The 18,602-nt window shown below is 44.2% G+C and overlaps 1 protein-coding gene across 5 annotated transcripts in view; it reads right to left on the minus strand.

Moving 5' to 3' along the window:
- LOC133553159 (mitogen-activated protein kinase-binding protein 1-like) overlaps window positions 1-18,602 on the minus strand; it is a 70,965-nt gene that overhangs the window by 6,287 nt on the left and 46,076 nt on the right. For 3 of the 5 annotated variants that reach the window (XM_061901046.1, XM_061901049.1, XM_061901045.1), the window contains exons 17-29: window positions 18,460-18,571; window positions 18,315-18,378; window positions 17,906-18,010; window positions 17,641-17,807; window positions 17,198-17,235; window positions 14,227-14,418; window positions 14,053-14,150; window positions 13,878-13,978; window positions 13,572-13,763; window positions 13,146-13,212; window positions 1,684-1,839; window positions 714-874; window positions 58-513 (exon numbers count right to left, since the gene is read on the minus strand). In XM_061901046.1, the coding sequence (XP_061757030.1) occupies window positions 58-513; window positions 714-874; window positions 1,684-1,839; window positions 13,146-13,212; window positions 13,572-13,763; window positions 13,878-13,978; window positions 14,053-14,150; window positions 14,227-14,418; window positions 17,198-17,235; window positions 17,641-17,807; window positions 17,906-18,010; window positions 18,315-18,378; window positions 18,460-18,571 (1,909 nt within the window). The remainder of the gene's footprint in view (window positions 1-57; window positions 514-713; window positions 875-1,683; window positions 1,840-13,145; window positions 13,213-13,571; window positions 13,764-13,877; window positions 13,979-14,052; window positions 14,151-14,226; window positions 14,419-17,197; window positions 17,236-17,640; window positions 17,808-17,905; window positions 18,011-18,314; window positions 18,379-18,459; window positions 18,572-18,602) is intronic. The other 2 variants (XM_061901047.1, XM_061901048.1) reach the window with 2 other exon arrangements.

The following is an 18,602-nucleotide window of genomic DNA, read 5'->3' on the forward strand; positions in this document are numbered from 1 at the left end:
GACAATGTAAAGAAAATGAAACAAAGGTATACATTTAAAAAGTTGATGTTGTTTAACCTGGTTCGCTTCCTATGCAGGAAGTGACGTCACACACTGTTGGACAGGCCAAGCTGGTTTTGTCGGAGCAGAGGCTGCGTCGAGGGCTGAGAGGTTGCTTGGGCTGAGGGATGCGGGTTGGTAAAACTGTGGCAGTGGGCTGCAGACAGACCAGAGAAGGCGACTCTAGCTCCAGATCACCAGACAACGACCTCCTGGCCTTGGAGGAAAGGGAGGACAAGCTGAAGGGCATGCCTGCGTGCAGACCTTCGCCCAGAGAGGAAGAGCGGCTGCTTTTGGCCATGGAGCTGGCTGTGGGGTTCATGTAGGAGTGGGAGGAGCGGGGGGATTGTGGCGACCCCGGGGATGGCGAGGACAAATTTGAGGACGGCTTGAGAGTGTCTCGGTCCAGGGAAAGATGCATGGGCCTCTTGCAGACTTCCCTCTGGTCGCTAAGGGGCAGCACAAAACGTGGAGCTAAAGAAATGAGAAAGAGAGTGACAAAATTCAGCACTTATTTCAACTTTTCATTATTCGTTTCTTTTTTTTTTAGTTTGTCCCGTTTTGCTTTTTTCTGTCTAAAATGTCACTGACTCAGAAAAATATCAAACGCAACACCACCAACAGCCTTTAGGGGGCACATATGATGCATGTTTCAAATGATGTATGCAACCTACAAGCCAAACTTAGGTTCTGGACGGACTGAGACTTCTGCAGACTTGTAGTGCTGTCCAGCAGCACTGAAGGCTTGGACAGAGGCGTGGAGAACCTCCACAGATGAGGCGCCGACGTGGTCTTCTTCTGCGGTCTTGGGATGGGAGGAGAGACGGTAGCCCCCCTAAGAAGGACATTTTTGTCAAACAACTTCAACATATACGAGTACATATACATACTCATGCACATAATCACTTTGCATCAAACATATATGAAAGTTGTTGCTCTAGGGGAAACTGGGTAACACATGGGGTACTGACAAAGCTTAACCTATTGTTACTATAACAATCTACAAGGTTAATATAAGTTGCCTCTCTTTTTTCCGCTCCATTTTTCTGCATTGTTTTGCATCTGTAGTTATAAATACGTGTATGTATTATTGCATTTGAACAACTGTATTGTTGATAATTGAGGTAAATTATTGGTATTGTTCATTATCAATAGCGCTATTTGTATTGCTCCATTTGTAGTGTAATAATGCTCATAATCATTTCTGTATTATTATTTATTTCGCTAACTGCTTCTTTGCTATCACTTTTACAATCATATTTGTACATATCGTATTCACTGATGTTGCTCCATTGCTGTTGTTGTTGTTATTGTTGTGTTTGCTGTTGTTGTTTTTGTCTCTATGTCTAATCCCCCTCTTGTCCCCACAATTTCCCCCTCTGTCTGCCTTTTTTTTCTCTTTCTATCCCCGCCTGCTCCGGCCCGGCTGCACCAAATGATAATATAAATACATTTAATAAAGTCAAATACAAATAAGGCAATAAGAGAAGTATAATACACTTCTCTTTTGTAAAGTAAATCTGAACAGCCGATATGGGCATCTACATCAACTATATGATTTGCCTGAGAAGTTGGACAGGACGAAAAAAAAAAAAAAAAAAAAAAACTTCCACATTTGTCAAGATAGTGTCACTTTCTGCTTACTTTGGTCCATAGGTGTTGCTGGGAGACACAGGAGTCTTGTCCTCCAGGTTTCTGCTCTGCCTGTCTTCCATTAAGGGTATTACTTTGGACACGAGGGGTTTGGAGGAGAGGCTACTATGTTCCTTTCCCTGCACTTTGGTAAACAGAGGGCCTCCCCTACACAAGGGGAAATCAGTTCACACTCACAATTAAGGTCAAATAAAATACATCAAGTTTAAGAAAAATATTAAAACTTGTTTTTTTTAGTATACAAATATTAAAAACATTTATTATAGTTTTTATTTGTATTTAATTGTTTATTTCTATGGTTTTGGGGACCATGCAAGCATCTGAACATCTAGCAATGTCCAGTAAGACACATTGGGGTCATCTACAACTTTGTATTTCTAGTTACCTTTGTAAATATACAATACACAGCCCTTTTATTGGTTCTTATTAGTAGGCGTACATGAAGTATGAAGACACTTTCTCATTGACAAATTCACTGATCTATAAACACTAAAGACACACTGCACCAGGGGCCATTTGCAACCTGTGGCTCATTTTGTATTGGCCCATGGCACTTTAATGACAATTAAATCAAATTAAACAAACAAATGGTCAAACTACAGCAAAGAGGCACAATGTGAAAGCTTAATTGATGACACTAATAACTAGAGGTGTCCCTATAAAACTTTTGCACTTCCCATATGATACTGATACTGGAAAAGTGAGTATTGGCCGGTACCGATATTCATCCGATACAAATCATACATACTTTTATTATTTTGTAGTGTAGAACGTTAGGAAAGGTTTGATGAAGGGAAATGAGTCAAAAAGAGTACAATTGTGAGTATAAAAATCATAAATCTATTTATCATTGAATGTCTGTAATGGGGCAGCACGGTGGAAGAGGGTTTAGTGCGTATGCCTCACAATACCAGGGTCCTGAGTAGTCCTGGGTTCAATCCCGGGCTCGGGATCTTTCTGTGTGGAGTTTGCATGTCCTCCCCCGTGACTGCGTGGGTTCCCTCCGGGTACTCCGGCTTCCTCCCACCTCCAAAGACATGCACCTGGGGATAGGTTGATTGGCAACACTAAATTTGCCCTAGTGTGTGAATGTGAGTGTGAATGTTGTCTGTCTATCTGTGTTGGCCCTGCGATGTAATGCCGACTCATCCAGGGTGTACCCTGCCTTCCGCCCGATTGTAGCTGAGATAGGCACCAGTGCCCCCCTCAACCGCAAAAGGGAATAAGCGGTAGTAAATGGATGGATGGATGGATGGATGCCAATTGGTGTTTTGGCAACACCTCGTGGCCACAATAATTTATTAAGTTAAGCTGGTGATGTAGTAAGTTGAATGATGCGGACACATTTGTTACTGGGTAATTTGTAATACACTTCTGCCTTGTTGACCCTGTATATATAATTAATATGAAACTATAACTATTTGATTGTGTTTAAAGTACTGTGTGACACGGACAAAAATATATATCCCAGGTACAGTAATTGTATATCCCGATAACAATATACATCACATTATAGTATTTTTTCGTAACATTATATTTATACACACATGAAATTAATGTCAATTTTGCCTATTTTTGGTCCTTTCATTTGTAAAACACATTTTATATGTAAAAAGATAAGACAAATAAAAAACAATAAAATGCATTTTTAGTTTCGACAGTGTATATACACTAAGTCATGTCTATAAATGAATATAGAGACTGCATCTGGAATTTAAACAAAAACTCTGTTAGGCTTGATGGTTTTGTTTTTATTTTCATTATGTAGTGGTTTTGAGGTAACGTTCATATCTTGTCCCATTTAAACACTGTCTCTGTACTGTTCTTCATGTCCTGTCTTCAAGTGCTAAAAAAAGAATAGACGTGTCCAAGTAGCTAGCAACCACTCATTTGCTGCATGTTTTACAGATTAGCCTAGGTTATGCTGGTTTGCTGATGCAGCAATCTGCTGCATTGTTGACATAAAGGTATTTACAAGTGACGTAAAAATGCTACGCATAGTAGCAGAGCAGTTATAACAGCGGCAGCCTCAATGTTAAAATTACAATATAAACAATATAAACTTGTATTGTATGATGGACATTTTTATGTCATACTACAATATATATCCTAATATTGCACAGCAATACTTGTTTCTATTGACAAATGTGGTGTTTTAGACGGAAAATATTTTCAATTCAGGACACCTATTCAGTATGTGTCATGATCTAGCAGCTCTGCTGCCGACTGTCTGCTTTGTGTTGCAATGCCTGGTTTTTCGGATACAGGCAACATCAGGCCAGCTTTGCGCCCACCTGATACCCGTTTCCTACCTAACTACTTAGGCCCTCCAGGGCCTCCGCTGCTCTGGCTCCACTCACATTCCTCGTTCCTGTGTCTTGGTGACTGCCGTGTTTACTTATTACTCTCCACACCTGTGTGCATCCTCAGTTGATTTTTCTCATTCTTTTTTTTTAGTATTTTTATTCTTTCTTCTCTGCGATGGGGTTTACTCCGGCAAAAAACGATATTGACAGTATGTCTAGCTTGTGTGCTATTGTGTTCTTCGCTGTTGTGTATCTGCTCGCACCACGTTAAAGACTGTTTAACGTGTGTAAATGAGTTGACTAAAATACAAGAAAATACCAAACTGGTGTGCTTTTTGGAGGACATTAAGGTGTTAACTGGCTGTCCAACTTTGCGCAAGTAAACGCTGCAGGACTGCTTGTATTAGACACTATGTCGGCGATTGCATGCAAAACAACATATCTGATACTAGTTTACCATCCCCTGGGAGGAGGGAATCCAGGCAGCATACGAGCGCAAAGCAGCCAAGTATGCAGATCTGGCTGCTGAGTGCAGAGAGGCAGGCTGGTCCACTACCATCTACCCTGTGGAAGTAGGCTGTCGGGGCTTCGTCGGTACATCAACCATAAGGCTGCTCCGAGATGTGGGAGTGACTGGGGCTAAGCTCCGAAGGGAAACAAAGGCCCTTGCTGAGGAAGCAGAAAAGGGAAGTTTCTGGTTGTGGCTGAGGAGGAGGGATAAGTACTGGGGGTCGAGGCAATAAGATGGGTCAGCTGCAGGGGGTGGCAGGGAGACGTCCCTGCCACCGCTCCGCCACCAGGAGGCGTTCCGGGGTTAAAGAGAGCGAAACTCCAATGAGCGGTGGTCCCCGGCTGATGACCCTGCAGCTGACCCAAGGCGCTGTAGGAGGCGCGTCAGGCATACTTGCCCAGCAGAAACAACACCATATCTGTACAATCAATCTGATTCCTGGGTAACCAGTGACTACTGTGAAAGGGCAGTTGACAGCCAGGAAAGACTGGAAGACTTCCAGGAAAGTCTGGATGACAGCAGGAAAGTCTGTACCGGGAGTGGGCGGCTAGTTACCCAACCCACTAGTCTCCTAGCCAGGAGACACCCAACCTTTAACTACGAAAACGAATAAGGAAAAACAACCCGAAGGCCCTCCGAGAGGCGGGGTGGAAGATGGGCCTAACAGGACTGACTACTCGGTAACGACTGGAACGGACATCGACAACGAGATGAAGACCTTCCGATTGTGCAGGTGTGGATGGGGGAAAGTTACCACATACAGGGGCTTACGGATTCATCAGTGGAGGAAGAAAAAGGAGAGCGAGAAGAAAGGCATGCAACATCCTTGCACTGCTCCGGCAGATAAGACAAGCAGGACCCCCAGCCGGGGAGAGAACCACAGAGCCAAGGGTCCAAACATTGTTGATATGCGGACGGTAGAGGAAGAACCCCCCGAGCGGAGAGGTACCCCCCTGGCATGTGAGCATGCTGAAGGTAGACCCGGCAGCCCCCCAGTCACCCAGCAAACAGAAAAGAAGGAACCAGGAAGGAAGGGCACCATCAAGTGGCCAAGGGCAAGTGATGTGAAGACATGGCAGAAACTGGACTCAGACCTCAGTCTACTGCTGGAGAACGCACTACGTGGTAATGTGGACAAGAAACTCAACCTTCTTGGGAACATCCTGTACGAGGAGTGCAAATCTAGATTCGGTAGCCTCACCAAGATGCAGAGCAAACTCCACCCAAGAAAAGGCAGGAGGGAGGCTGAGATTGACGCCCTGGTGCAAGATCGGCGCCAGTTCCGCAGGAGATGGAGGAAAGCAACTGCAGAGGAGAAAGAAGGCCTGAAGGTGTTATGGGATGAGGTGAGACAGAAGCTGGGCAGCATGCGAAGAGCTGAGCGTATTCGCAGACGCAAGAAAAGAAAGGAGAAAGAAAGGGCTAGCTTCATGAGGAATCCTTTCAAGCACGCCCGCCAGCTTCTAGAGGAGAAAAGAAACGGGAAACTGGAAGCCACCAAGGAGGAGCTTGAGCAGTACATCAGGGGCCAATACAGTGACTCAAAGAGGAACGATCCGTTAGGTTCACCAGGATACGTACCTCCTCCCCCACCTCCAACCATGCTGTTTGACAGCTGCCCTCCTCGACTGAGCGAGGTAAGAGCAGTGGTCAAGAAAGCGAGGTCAGCATCAGCTCCTGGGCCTAACGGAATCCCCTACAAGCTATACAAGAACTGCCCCCAAGTGCTGAAATCCTTGTGGAAGCTAATGAGCACAGCATGGAAGAAACTACTCATTCCGTCGGAGTGGCAAAGAGCTGTGGCAGTGTTTATTCCGAAGGAACAGGAGTCCCATAACATCAACCAATTCAGGAGCATTGCTCTGTTGAATGTCGAGGGAAAGATCTTCTTTGCAGTCATGGCCAAGAGACTAACATCTTATCTCACAGCGAATGGCTATATTGACACCAGCTGCCAGAAAGCAGGAGTACCAGGTTTTCCAGGATGCGTGGAGCATTCTTCTATGATTTGGGCACAGATCCAGAGGGCCAAGCAGGAGAAGAACGACCTCCATGTGGTGTGGCTTGACCTCGCCAACGCTTATGGTTCTGTCCCTCACAAACTCATCCAGTTTGCATTGGAATTCTTCCACGTCCCTGTTTCCATCATCAACCTGGTAACCAGCTACTTCAGGGACTTTCAGATGTGTTTTAGCCTCCAAGATTTTACAACAGGATGGCAGCGTCTGGAAGTAGGCATAGCCATGGGGTGTTCCATCTCCCCAGTCCTCTTTGTCGCAGCTTTCGAAATCATCCTCCGCGGAGCCCGTCAGACTGTAGGTGGGATGAGGCTGCAGACAGGGCAGAGGCTTCCACCACTCCGAAGCTACATGGATGATGTCACTGTGGTGCTGCAAACAGCCCCATGCATGAGAAGGTGTCTGAAGAGGCTGGATGAGCTAGTGACATGGGCACGGATGAAGATAAAACCCTCCAAGTCACGAAGCCTCTCCTTGCGCAAAGGCACCAGGAACGACAAAACCATCTTTGTTGCAGGAGGTGAGCAAATCCCTCTACTGGTCAACCACTCCATCCAAAGCCTGGGGAGGCAGTACAATGCGGACCTGTCGGACAAGCACGCAGGCAAGGCAGCACGGAAACAACTCTCAGAAGGCCTAGCGAGCATCAACAAGAGCCAGCTCCCCGGAAAGTACAAGTTGTGGTGCTACAACTTCACACTGTATCAAAGGGTTATGTGGCCACTGAAGATGTGCGAGATTCCATCCTCAACAGCCAACGGGTTGGACAGAGTAGCAAACTCCTACATCCGAAAGTGGCTGGGCCTACCGCGTTGCTTCTCCGACACTGGCTTGTTTGGGGCAACTTTACTGCATCTGCCGATTCAGTCCATCGCCCTGGGCTACAAGCAGGAGAAGGCCAGATTGGTTCTCGAGCTGGAAGAATCCTCAGATCCTACAGTGAGGAATGCACAGGTACCAATCCGAACAGGCCGGAAGTGGCAAGCAGGGCCAGAGGTTGCCAAAGCCATTGGCAGGCTCCAACACCAGGAGATAGTTGGCAGGGTGCAAGTAGGAAGAGCGGGGCTTGGCTGGGGAGATTCTCCACGCCTTTGGTCCAAGGCCACAAAGAGGGAACGCAGAGCCATGGTTGTGGAGGAGGTCTCAAGGGCGAACCAGGAGCAATATACTATCAAGGCCGTGTCTCAAGGTCGCCAAGGAAGATGGACCACTTGGGAAGGTACCCTTAGCAGACCCATCAGCTGGGCCGACCTATGGAAGATGCCCCAAGCCAGACTCAGCTTCCTACTCAGGGCAACTTACGACACCTTGCCATGCCCCAGAAACCTCCACCAGTGGTACGGCCAGGAGGAGAGCTGTCCCCTGTGTGGTGCTCCCAACGCCAGCCTGCAGCACTTGCTATCAGGCTGCAAGATCGGGCTGACACAGGGTCGCTTCAGATGGCGGCATGATCAAGTCCTGATGAAACTGGCAGAAATCCTGGAGAGCAGTAGACGAGAGGCCAACAGCCAACCCATAGCCAAACAACGTTCTGTCATGTTTGTGAGGCCAGGGGAAGGCAACGGAGACACCAGCCGAAGAGGCCCCCGCAGCGTCCTCTCTCTGGCAAGGGACTGGAGTATGAGGGCTGACATTGGCAAACAGCTCCAATTCCCCCGTGAGATCACCACCACTTCACTCCGCCCAGACATTGTGCTGTGGTCTGCTGTTACCAAGTCTGCCATGCTGGTTGAGCTTACCATCCCCTGGGAGGAGGGAATCCAGGCAGCATACGAGCGCAAAGCAGCCAAGTATGCAGATCTGGCTGCTGAGTGCAGAGAGGCAGGCTGGTCCACTACCATCTACCCTGTGGAAGTAGGCTGTCGGGGCTTCGTCGGTACATCAACCATAAGGCTGCTCCGAGATGTGGGATTGACTGGGGCTAAGCTCCGAAGGGAAACAAAGGCCCTTGCTGAGGAAGCAGAAAAGGGAAGTTTCTGGTTGTGGCTGAGGAGGAGGGATAAGTACTGGGGGTCGAGGCAATAAGATGGGTCAGCTGCAGGGGGTGGCAGGGAGACGTCCCTGCCACCGCTCCGCCACCAGGAGGCGTTCCGGGGTTAAAGAGAGCGAAACTCCAATGAGCGGTGGTCCCCGGCTGATGACCCTGCAGCTGACCCAAGGCGCTGTAGGAGGCGCGTCAGGCATACTTGCCCAGCAGAAACAACACCATATCTGTACAATCAATACACACATGAAATTAATGTCAATTTTGCCTATTTTTGGTCCTTTCATTTGTAAAACACATTTTATATGTAAAAAGATAAGACAAATAAAAAACAATAAAATGCATTTTTAGTTTCGACAGTGTATATACACTAAGTCATGTCTATAAATGAATATAGAGACTGCATCTGGAATTTAAACAAAAACTCTGTTAGGCTTGATGGTTTTGTTTTTATTTTCATTATGTAGTGGTTTTGAGGTAACGTTCATATCTTGTCCCATTTAAACACTGTCTCTGTACTGTTCTTCATGTCCTGTCTTCAAGTGCTAAAAAAAGAATAGACGTGTCCAAGTAGCTAGCAACCACTCATTTGCTGCATGTTTTACAGATTAGCCTAGGTTATGCTGGTTTGCTGATGCAGCAATCTGCTGCATTGTTGACATAAAGGTATTTACAAGTGACGTAAAAATGCTACGCATAGTAGCAGAGCAGTTATAACAGCGGCAGCCTCAATGTTAAAATTACAATATAAACAATATAAACTTGTATTGTATGATGGACATTTTTATGTCATACTACAATATATATCCTAATATTGCACAGCAATACTTGTTTCTATTGACAAATGTGGTGTTTTAGACGGAAAATATTTTCAATTCAGGACACCTATTCAGTATGTGTCATGATCTAGCAGCTCTGCTGCCGACTGTCTGCTTTGTGTTGCAATGCCTGGTTTTTCGGATACAGGCAACATCAGGCCAGCTTTGCGCCCACCTGATACCCGTTTCCTACCTAACTACTTAGGCCCTCCAGGGCCTCCGCTGCTCTGGCTCCACTCACATTCCTCGTTCCTGTGTCTTGGTGACTGCCGTGTTTACTTATTACTCTCCACACCTGTGTGCATCCTCAGTTGATTTTTCTCATTCTTTTTTTTTAGTATTTTTATTCTTTCTTCTCTGCGATGGGGTTTACTCCGGCAAAAAACGATATTGACAGTATGTCTAGCTTGTGTGCTATTGTGTTCTTCGCTGTTGTGTATCTGCTCGCACCACGTTAAAGACTGTTTAACGTGTGTAAATGAGTTGACTAAAATACAAGAAAATACCAAACTGGTGTGCTTTTTGGAGGACATTAAGGTGTTAACTGGCTGTCCAACTTTGCGCAAGTAAACGCTGCAGGACTGCTTGTATTAGACACTATGTCGGCGATTGCATGCAAAACAACATATCTGATACTAGTTTTTTGTTGATATTAGACGGATATCTGATATCAATATCATATTGGAACACCCCTAAAAACTAAAACAAAGGCTTGGCTTTAAAATTTTAACGCTGCAAAAATGTTTCATCTAAGTTTTACAAAAATAAAAAAATAAGAAATTTCAAAGTGGTACATAAGTTTCAGCACGTTTCCAGTCTGCAGCCGTTGGTTGAAAAACTTCGGAAAACCCTGCACTACACAATACTACACGATTCTATACTGTACAATACAATGATATACCCTACTATGCACTATACAGTACAGTCAAAAGTTTGGAGAAACTTTCTGTTTCCTTCATCTGACCATCCATCCATCCATCATTATCCACTTATCCGAGGTCAGGTTGAAGGGGCATCAGCCTCAGCAGAGAAGCCAAGAATTCCCTCTCTCCAGCCACTTCGTCCAGCTCCTCCCGGGGGATCCAGGGCAGCCGGGAGACGTAGTCTCCCGAACATATCCTGGGTCTTCCCCGTGGCCTCTTATCGGTCGGACGTGCCCTAAACAGCTCCCCAGGGAAGTGTCCGGGTGGCATCCTGACCAGAGGCCTGAACCACCTCATCTGGCTACTTTCGATGTGGAGGAGCAGCGGCTTTACTTTGCGCACCTCCCGGATGGCAGAGCTTCTCACTTTATCTTGAATGGAGAGTCCTGCCACCCGACGGAGGAAACTCATTTCGGCCGCTTGTACCCGTGATCTTGTCCTCATTACCCAAAAGCTCATGACCATAGGTGAGGATAGGAACGTAAATCACCCAGTAAATTGAGAGCTTTGCCTTTCGGCTCAGCTCTTTCTTCACCACAACAAATCGATACAGGGTCCGCATCACTGCAGGCGCCGCACCAAAACGCCTGTCGATCTCACGATTCTTGGCCATGGAGTGACCAAGACTCAGAGGTACCTGAACTCCTCCAGTTGGGGCAAGATCTGTTCATCATCACGGAGATGGTACTCCACCCTCTTCCGGGTGACAACCATGGACTCGGACTTGAAGGTGCTGATTCACATCCTAGTCGTTTCACACTCTGCTCCAAACCAATCCAGTAAGAGCTGAAAATCCTGGTCAGATGAAGCCAGCAGGCACCAAACCGGATCCCTATAACGCCCTGACAGCGCCTAGAAATTCTGTCAATAAAAGTTACGAACAGAACCGTCACAAAGGGCAGTTCAGACAAAATCCAAACCTCACTGAAAAATGGGTCTAACTTACTGGCGGCAGCGTGGCCCAAGCTCTGACACCGATCCTACAGAGAACGGACTGCCAATTGGTATGAGTACCCCATACTCATTGAACACTCCGCACAGAACTTCCCAAGGCACACAGTCGAACGCCTTCTCCAAGTCCACTAAGCACATGTAGACTGGTTGGGCAAACTCCCATGCAACCTCGAGAATACTGCCGAGTATAGAGCTGGTCCACAGTTCCACAACCAGGACAAAAACCACACTGCTCCTTCTGGATCAGAGGTTGGGCTACCCGGCATAGCCTTCTCTCCAACATATCTGAATAGACCTTACCGAAAGGCTGAGGTGTTTGATCACACGACAGCTGGAAAACACCCTCTGGTTCCCCTTCCTAAAGGGAGGACCGCCAAAGGCACCACCCCCGATGTCTTCGCAATGTTGCATAGTATTGTCGACCAAGACAGCCTCATAACATCCAGAGCTTTAAGGAACTTTTGGCGAATCTTATCGACCCCCGGGGCTCTTCCACCGAGGAGTTTTTTAACTACCTCGTCAACATTAGCTTGAGAAAAAACACAGATTCCCCAAGCACTGCTTTCTCATAGGAAGATGTGTATGTGGGATTAAGGTCTTCGTAGTATTCCCTCCACTGATCTTCAACATCCCGAGTCGAGGTCAGCAGCACACAATCTCCACCATACACAATGTTGACAGTATACTGCTTACCCCTCCTGAGGTGGCAGATGGTAGTCGAGAATCACTTCAAAGCCGTCTGGAAGCCGTTTTCATGGCTTCCCCAATCTCTTTCCATGTACAAGTTTTTGCTTCCTCAACAGCCGGAGACACACACGGGACACCGCACACCCTCTTGAGCTTGACGGCATGCTTCACCACTGGTGACCGCCAGCGGGGTCTGGGATTACCGCATCGACAGGGTCCAACCACCTTGCGGCCACAGCTCCGATCGACCACCTTGACAATAGAAGCACAAAACATGGTCCACTCGGACTCAATGTCCAGCACCTACCTAGTGACATGTTCAAAGTTGTTTTGGAGTAACTTTGCTATACTTTCGCAGCAGATCGTCACTATGAGTTTGGGCCTGCCAGGTCTGTCCAGCGTCTTCTGCCACCATCAAAGCCAACTCACCACCAGGTGGTTATTGGTAGAAAGCTATGCCCCTCTCTTCACCTGATTGACCACAAAACTGATGACACAACCACAATGTCGACAAGGGTGTCTTGGTGCCATATGGTGTTCTTTATGGACAAGTTGTGACAAGCACAAACTTCCAATAACATAACACCACTTCGGTTTAGATCTGGGAGGCCCTTTTTCCCCTATCACACCTCTCCATGTTTCACTGTCGTTGCCAAAGTGAGCGTTGAAGTCACCACGTAGAATGAGGGAATCACCTGGGGGAGCACTCTCCAGTAATTACTCTAGTAACTCCAAAAAGATCAGGTACTCTGAACTCCTGTTTGGTGCATAAGCACAAACAACAGTCAGGACCCGTCCACTACCCTCTCGTTTTCTGGGTTAAACTCCAACGTACAGGCTCTCAGTCGTGGGGCACCAAGTATTGCCACCATCGTCCCTCAATGTTTGCAACGCCACACTGGAACAGAGTCCAGCCCATCTTGAAAGGATTGGTTTCAGAGCTCTTGCTGTGCGTCAACGTGAGTCCCAAGAGCTATGCCCTTTCCAATCAGTGGTTCAGTGGTGAGCCCTTTGGAGGTGGGATCCAAGTTGCCTCTTTGGGCTGTGCCTGGTCGGGACAAGGCTTTTGCCATCGAGCCCCACCTCCAGGCCTGGCTCTATTGGGGGTCCCGGTGACCTGTGTACGGCCGAGGGAGATCTGGGTCCTTCGTTTTGTCTTTTCCATAGAGGATTTCGAAAGGTCTTTCTGTTCCCACGATATTGAATTTGGATGTGTCGCCAAACCCTTGATTGGTGCAAATGAAGCGCAAACCTGTTGTGATGTCCTCTGGCCAGGAAGCGTGAAGACATGCTGAGCCTTGGGACTCTGCTGGGTTCAGCTGCAGAACACAAACCAAGGGAAGATAAAATAACTAACATAGCTAAATGTCCAAATGCTGTACGTCCCAGATTGTTGGTTGTAATCCCGCCCTCTTCATGGTTCAACTATGTATGCCACGCCCTTTAAATACACACATTAATTTTACTAACTGGTCATTTTTACATCTTGTCATTTTTTAACATTTCTTTTGTGTACGCGCATAAGAGTAAATTGTGATTAACATGTTTTTATTGAGTGTAACTTATATTCTCATGAACCACTATTCGTAACACACGCTATTCTATTTTTTGGTGACTTACAGGAGCTTGAACTTTTTTTGTCTCTAAAAGTCAAAATGTTCCTTCAAAGTTCTCTAACCTGTGCTGCAAATGTCCGCAAGCCTCTCAAAGTCCTGCTTGAGGAAATCTTCTGAGCTGTCAAGCTCGGCTGTCACCGTCCCGAGAGCTTCATCGACGCTAGTGGTCTCAGCCATCTCTGCTTCCTCTTTGCTTATCTCCATCTTTTCCTCATCATCATCTGAGCTGTCTAAACTGAGGGATACTGCAGAGTCTGGCAGCAAAAGGAAACACAAGTGAGACACATCATATTTACCCGAAGCTCTAAGTTATCGGAAATCCAAACATCATTTAAAAAAAACGAGTAGAGATTTGCTTCTTTGCTCACCGTTCAGGACTCCATCAGGACTGTCATAGTCCAGCGAGCAGGCGCTATCCGGGCTCTTACTGAGGGCCTGGTGGCATGGTGGATCCCTCACAATGTAATCACTGTAGATCAATAAGGAAAATGGTGACGGACAAATCATGCATGAGCACTGATGTTTGCTCCCCATGAGGCATACATGTCTGGTAGACCCGTCTCCTCCTTATTGGCATCCATTGTTGTCCAATCACAGCTTCCCATAGGCCGACACCGCTTGGCCTGCTCCTCAAAGTGCTGCTGTCAAAAAACAGACAGTGAGCCGCTGCAGAATTAAATTCAGGCGTTAAAATCTTCTGGGTAAGTTTAAGATCACCATGGACTCGTGGAGGCTGGACATGCTGCGTCGGTCTCTGTCATGAGTGTTAGAGTCGGCAGATTTGTTGGGGGCAAAGGTCTCCAACTGCCTCAGATCCAGCATGGACTTGACCATCAACTCCAAGGAGCCCATACGATGAGACCAGCGCCTGCGAGGACGACCACTGGTGCTGGGTGTGGTCACTGCGGGCTGTGAGCACATGGAAAAAAACTTATTATATTATTACCTCCGTCAGCAGGGTTGTCTGTCAGTTAGTTAGCTGGTTAGTTAGCAAAATAACCCCCAAAAATTATGGGCTGATTTTTATGAAATTTTCAGGAAATGTCCAAAATAAGATACGGACAAAGTCATAACTTCTCCATCTGTGAATGCTAGCGGCCCCACAGAGACAAATATAGTGGAGACTGACCAAGAGTGTTCACTCCATTTCTTTCATTTCACTATAAATTGCTCAGACAATTTGGAGATAATCCAGATCATTTCTACTACGTTAGCCTTATGAATTTCAACTTGTTTTTGTGTGTATGCTAGCAGCCCCACCACCAGCCACAGTCACATCAACAGTGGATGACTGACAAGGCTTCACTTAGTTTCTTTCATTCTGCTATAGATAGCTCAAAATGTTAGGGGCAAATTTTGATTAAACTGTCAGGGAATGTCAGAAATAAAAGATAGGGAACAAGTGATTACAATTGCTTTCTAGTTATTATAAGTAGTACTAAGAAGTAGTATGTGTATATTTATCTAATTAAGATTGGAACATTTTATAGAACAGAATAGAGCACCACAGTTCGCTCACAATAAACAATAAACACTTGTGTATTTTTTACATGTGAATAATATAAATACAGTCTATGATACAGCATTATTCACATGTCAATAATATAAATACAGTCTATTATACAGCATTATTCACATGTCAATAATATAAATACAGTCTATTATGCATTCAAGTACAGTCAAAAAGGAACATATGCATTATACAGTCTGATGGCTGTTGGTATGAAGGACTTCCTGTGTCGTTCCGTGTTGCATTTTACGAGTCTGAGCCTTCCACTGAACGTGCTCATTCTCTCCGCCAGGTCCGAGTGTAGTGGGTGGGAAGTGTTGTCCATAATGGCTAGGAGCTTTGCTTGACTTCTCCTCTCTGACACCAACGCCAAAGAGTCTAGCTCCAATCCTACCACGTTACTGGACTTCCTTACTAGTAAATCATTTGTAGTTCTTCACTTAAATCACATGGATCACAGTACAACCATGTGATTACGGTCAGCCAATCAAGAGAGGAAGGATAACGACAATAATGAAAAGTTATGTCAGGAGCTGAAACTACATTAGTGGTGTGATGCCAAGGATGCACAGACAGAAGGCAGACAGTGAGTAACATAACATAATATAATGTGAACAAAAAAAAAAAAGTGGAGGAAAAAAACAAAAGAAGGCGAGTGCGCCAGAAATGGAACTTGTTTTGTATCAAGAACATGTGTGCGTATAGTAATGCAAAACATGTTCTAGACAGTGTCGGGCTGAAAAAGGAGACTAATTGGCAACCGGGTTCATGTGTGTCCTGATTGCCAATCAGGCAGCTGGTGTGGAAGCCTGTCCACGGCATGATGAAGTAAATACTACAAAATAAGGGCACAGGAGTAGACCTAAAATACCACACACAGAGAAAAAGCAGTCATAAGTCCAAGACAGTTACAAGGCTGTAACAGTTTAGTGCATAAAATGCAGAATTTGGTTGGCTGAGTGGTATCATGTGAGATACATTTTGATCAATCCTTCATATACACATAACATTCAAATACATTTTATAGAAATGTTAGAATTTGAGTAAAATCACGCAATTTTTGACATATTCACCTCAAAAATAGCAATTAAAATTGAGTAATATTGTGAAAAGATATTTGATGTTTTTATTGTTGCACATTTCAACATCAACTGTATCCAAAGTAATCCAATGTCAATCATTAAGAAGCAATTTCTAGAGGAGCCTCACGGTACCAAACCCCCGGGCTTTTGGACAACAACACTAAATTAACACTAAAGCGAACAATATGCCAACATTGTTTATACATATGTCAAAATAAGTATTTTGTTGGCTAGCCATTTATTATGACATTTTATTTCAGCATTTAACATCACTTTATTCAAACCATATCCTATGGAGGATCCAATCAAATTAATACATCAATCTTTTGAAAGTGTATAATTATTTTATTTGATGTAAAAGTACATTTAGTTATCAATCATGTAATTGATTATAACATTCTGAAATATTTAATCAAATTATGAAATAATGAAATACATGTAATAAATTACAAAGTAATTGTATTTATTTTCACATGAAATAAATTAATGATACATTTAAAAACACACATATATATGTGTGTGTGTATGTATATATATATATATATGTGTGTTTATGTATATATATATATACATACATATAAATATATTTATTTATACATACATACATATATACATATGTATGTATGTATATATATATATATATATATACATATATATATATATATATATATATATACATACATACATACATACATACACATATATATATATATATACATATATATATATATATATATATATATATATATATATATATATATATATATATATATATGTAGGTGTGGGAAAAAATCACAAGACTACTTCATCTCTACAGATCTGTTTCATGAGGGGTTCCCTCAATCATCAGGAGATTTTCTCATATTGCGCTCTACCACGGTATCGAGCACTATTCTCCGGATAATCCAATCAAGACATATATATATATATATATATATATATATATATATATATATATATATATATATATATATATATATATATATATAATTCAAATAATACCTATTTAATAACACAACTATAAATAAACACATTGATGTATTTATTTAATTTGGTCCCATTTCACCCTCCATAATATCCAATTTGCATCACTTACTTTTGTCAGTTCCCAGTCAGGTCCTTCATCTGAACCACCTGTTGGATGAAAAACAATCCCAGGATATCAATATTTTTCATGGAAAGGTATCACTATTTAACATTAGTGCTTTGATTAGACTGTACAACTTCTCTCTGGGGCGGGGGGCGGGGGGTACTAGGATGACAGGGGATGCAAAACAAAAACATGGTCACTACTGCCTACTTTGTCTTTTTATATTCTTATTTTACTGTTATATTTTTATTCCCATTGTTGCTTTTTAGTTTTTATTCTTATTGTAATATTTCTCTATTTTGTTTACATTTAAACCCCCATTATTTACCTTTTACTTTTATTTAAACTGATCTCAACTCTGTACAGTGCTGCTGGAATTTTAATTTTCCTGAAGGAATCAATAAAGTACTATCTATCTATCTATCTATCTATCTATCTATTGATTGAACCTGTGTTCTCTTCGCCATGACTGCTGTCTGAGGATGTGATAATGGCCGAGATCTTTTCTTGATTGTTGGAGTCTTTGTTGTGGCCTTCATCTTCGTCCTCGCGCTCATGGTTGTGGTCGCTGTCAGAGGACAGGCCGACCAGAGCAGGAGCGCTGTACGCCTCTCGCCTGCAATCGAAAACAAAACAATTGATGTAAAAAAAAAGATGGTGGATTCAGGAAAGGGTAAGAACTTTCTCAGGTGAATCCTTATATGAGTTTTTCACCGGAGGGGGGCGCTCTTGTGAGCGGGTGCGTTACGCCTGAGCTGAAAGAGTCTCTCTCTCATGTTTATGGTCATTTCAGGAGCTAAACGCCAGACCAAGACGCAGCTAGAGGATGGAAGCACACATAAGCATTAAAAATTCAGCAGCTATCAGCATACTCATTTCCAGACTCGTTTAGCGCTGTCGCAAAGGATGAAAATGATTGTTATTTCTCATGGAGCATGCATCCTAATCACATGACCACTATGTGACGACTCTATTTGAACCGTGTAATGTGTAATTAGCTCCATCTAATGAGATGCAGCACAAGAACTGAATGAAAAAGTGTGCCTTATTTTATCGATACTGTACAGTTTGTCTATTTTTTGTGCTTGTAGTTTGTGGGGTACAACATGTGCACTCGCCTCACCTGTCACCTGACACACTGATCAAATGCTTGCAGTCGTAAGTAAACCTCATCCCAGTGACGATCTCTGAAAATCAAAGAAGCTAGTTTTGTTATCCGGATTGTGTGTTTTATGTCCACATATCTGTCGCCTCTGCTGGTCTCTTACCAGAATGTCCAAACATGGTGGCCACACACTCCCCAGTGTAGAAATCAAAGATGCTGATGTTCTTATTGGAGCAGCTTGCGGCCACATACTGGCCTGATGGATCGATCTGAACCTGCATGAAAAGACACCACAAGTAAATATCC

The sequence above is a fragment of the Nerophis ophidion genome, linkage group LG05 (genome assembly GCF_033978795.1).
Source record: "Nerophis ophidion isolate RoL-2023_Sa linkage group LG05, RoL_Noph_v1.0, whole genome shotgun sequence".
Lineage (NCBI taxonomy): Eukaryota > Metazoa > Chordata > Actinopteri > Syngnathiformes > Syngnathidae > Nerophis > Nerophis ophidion.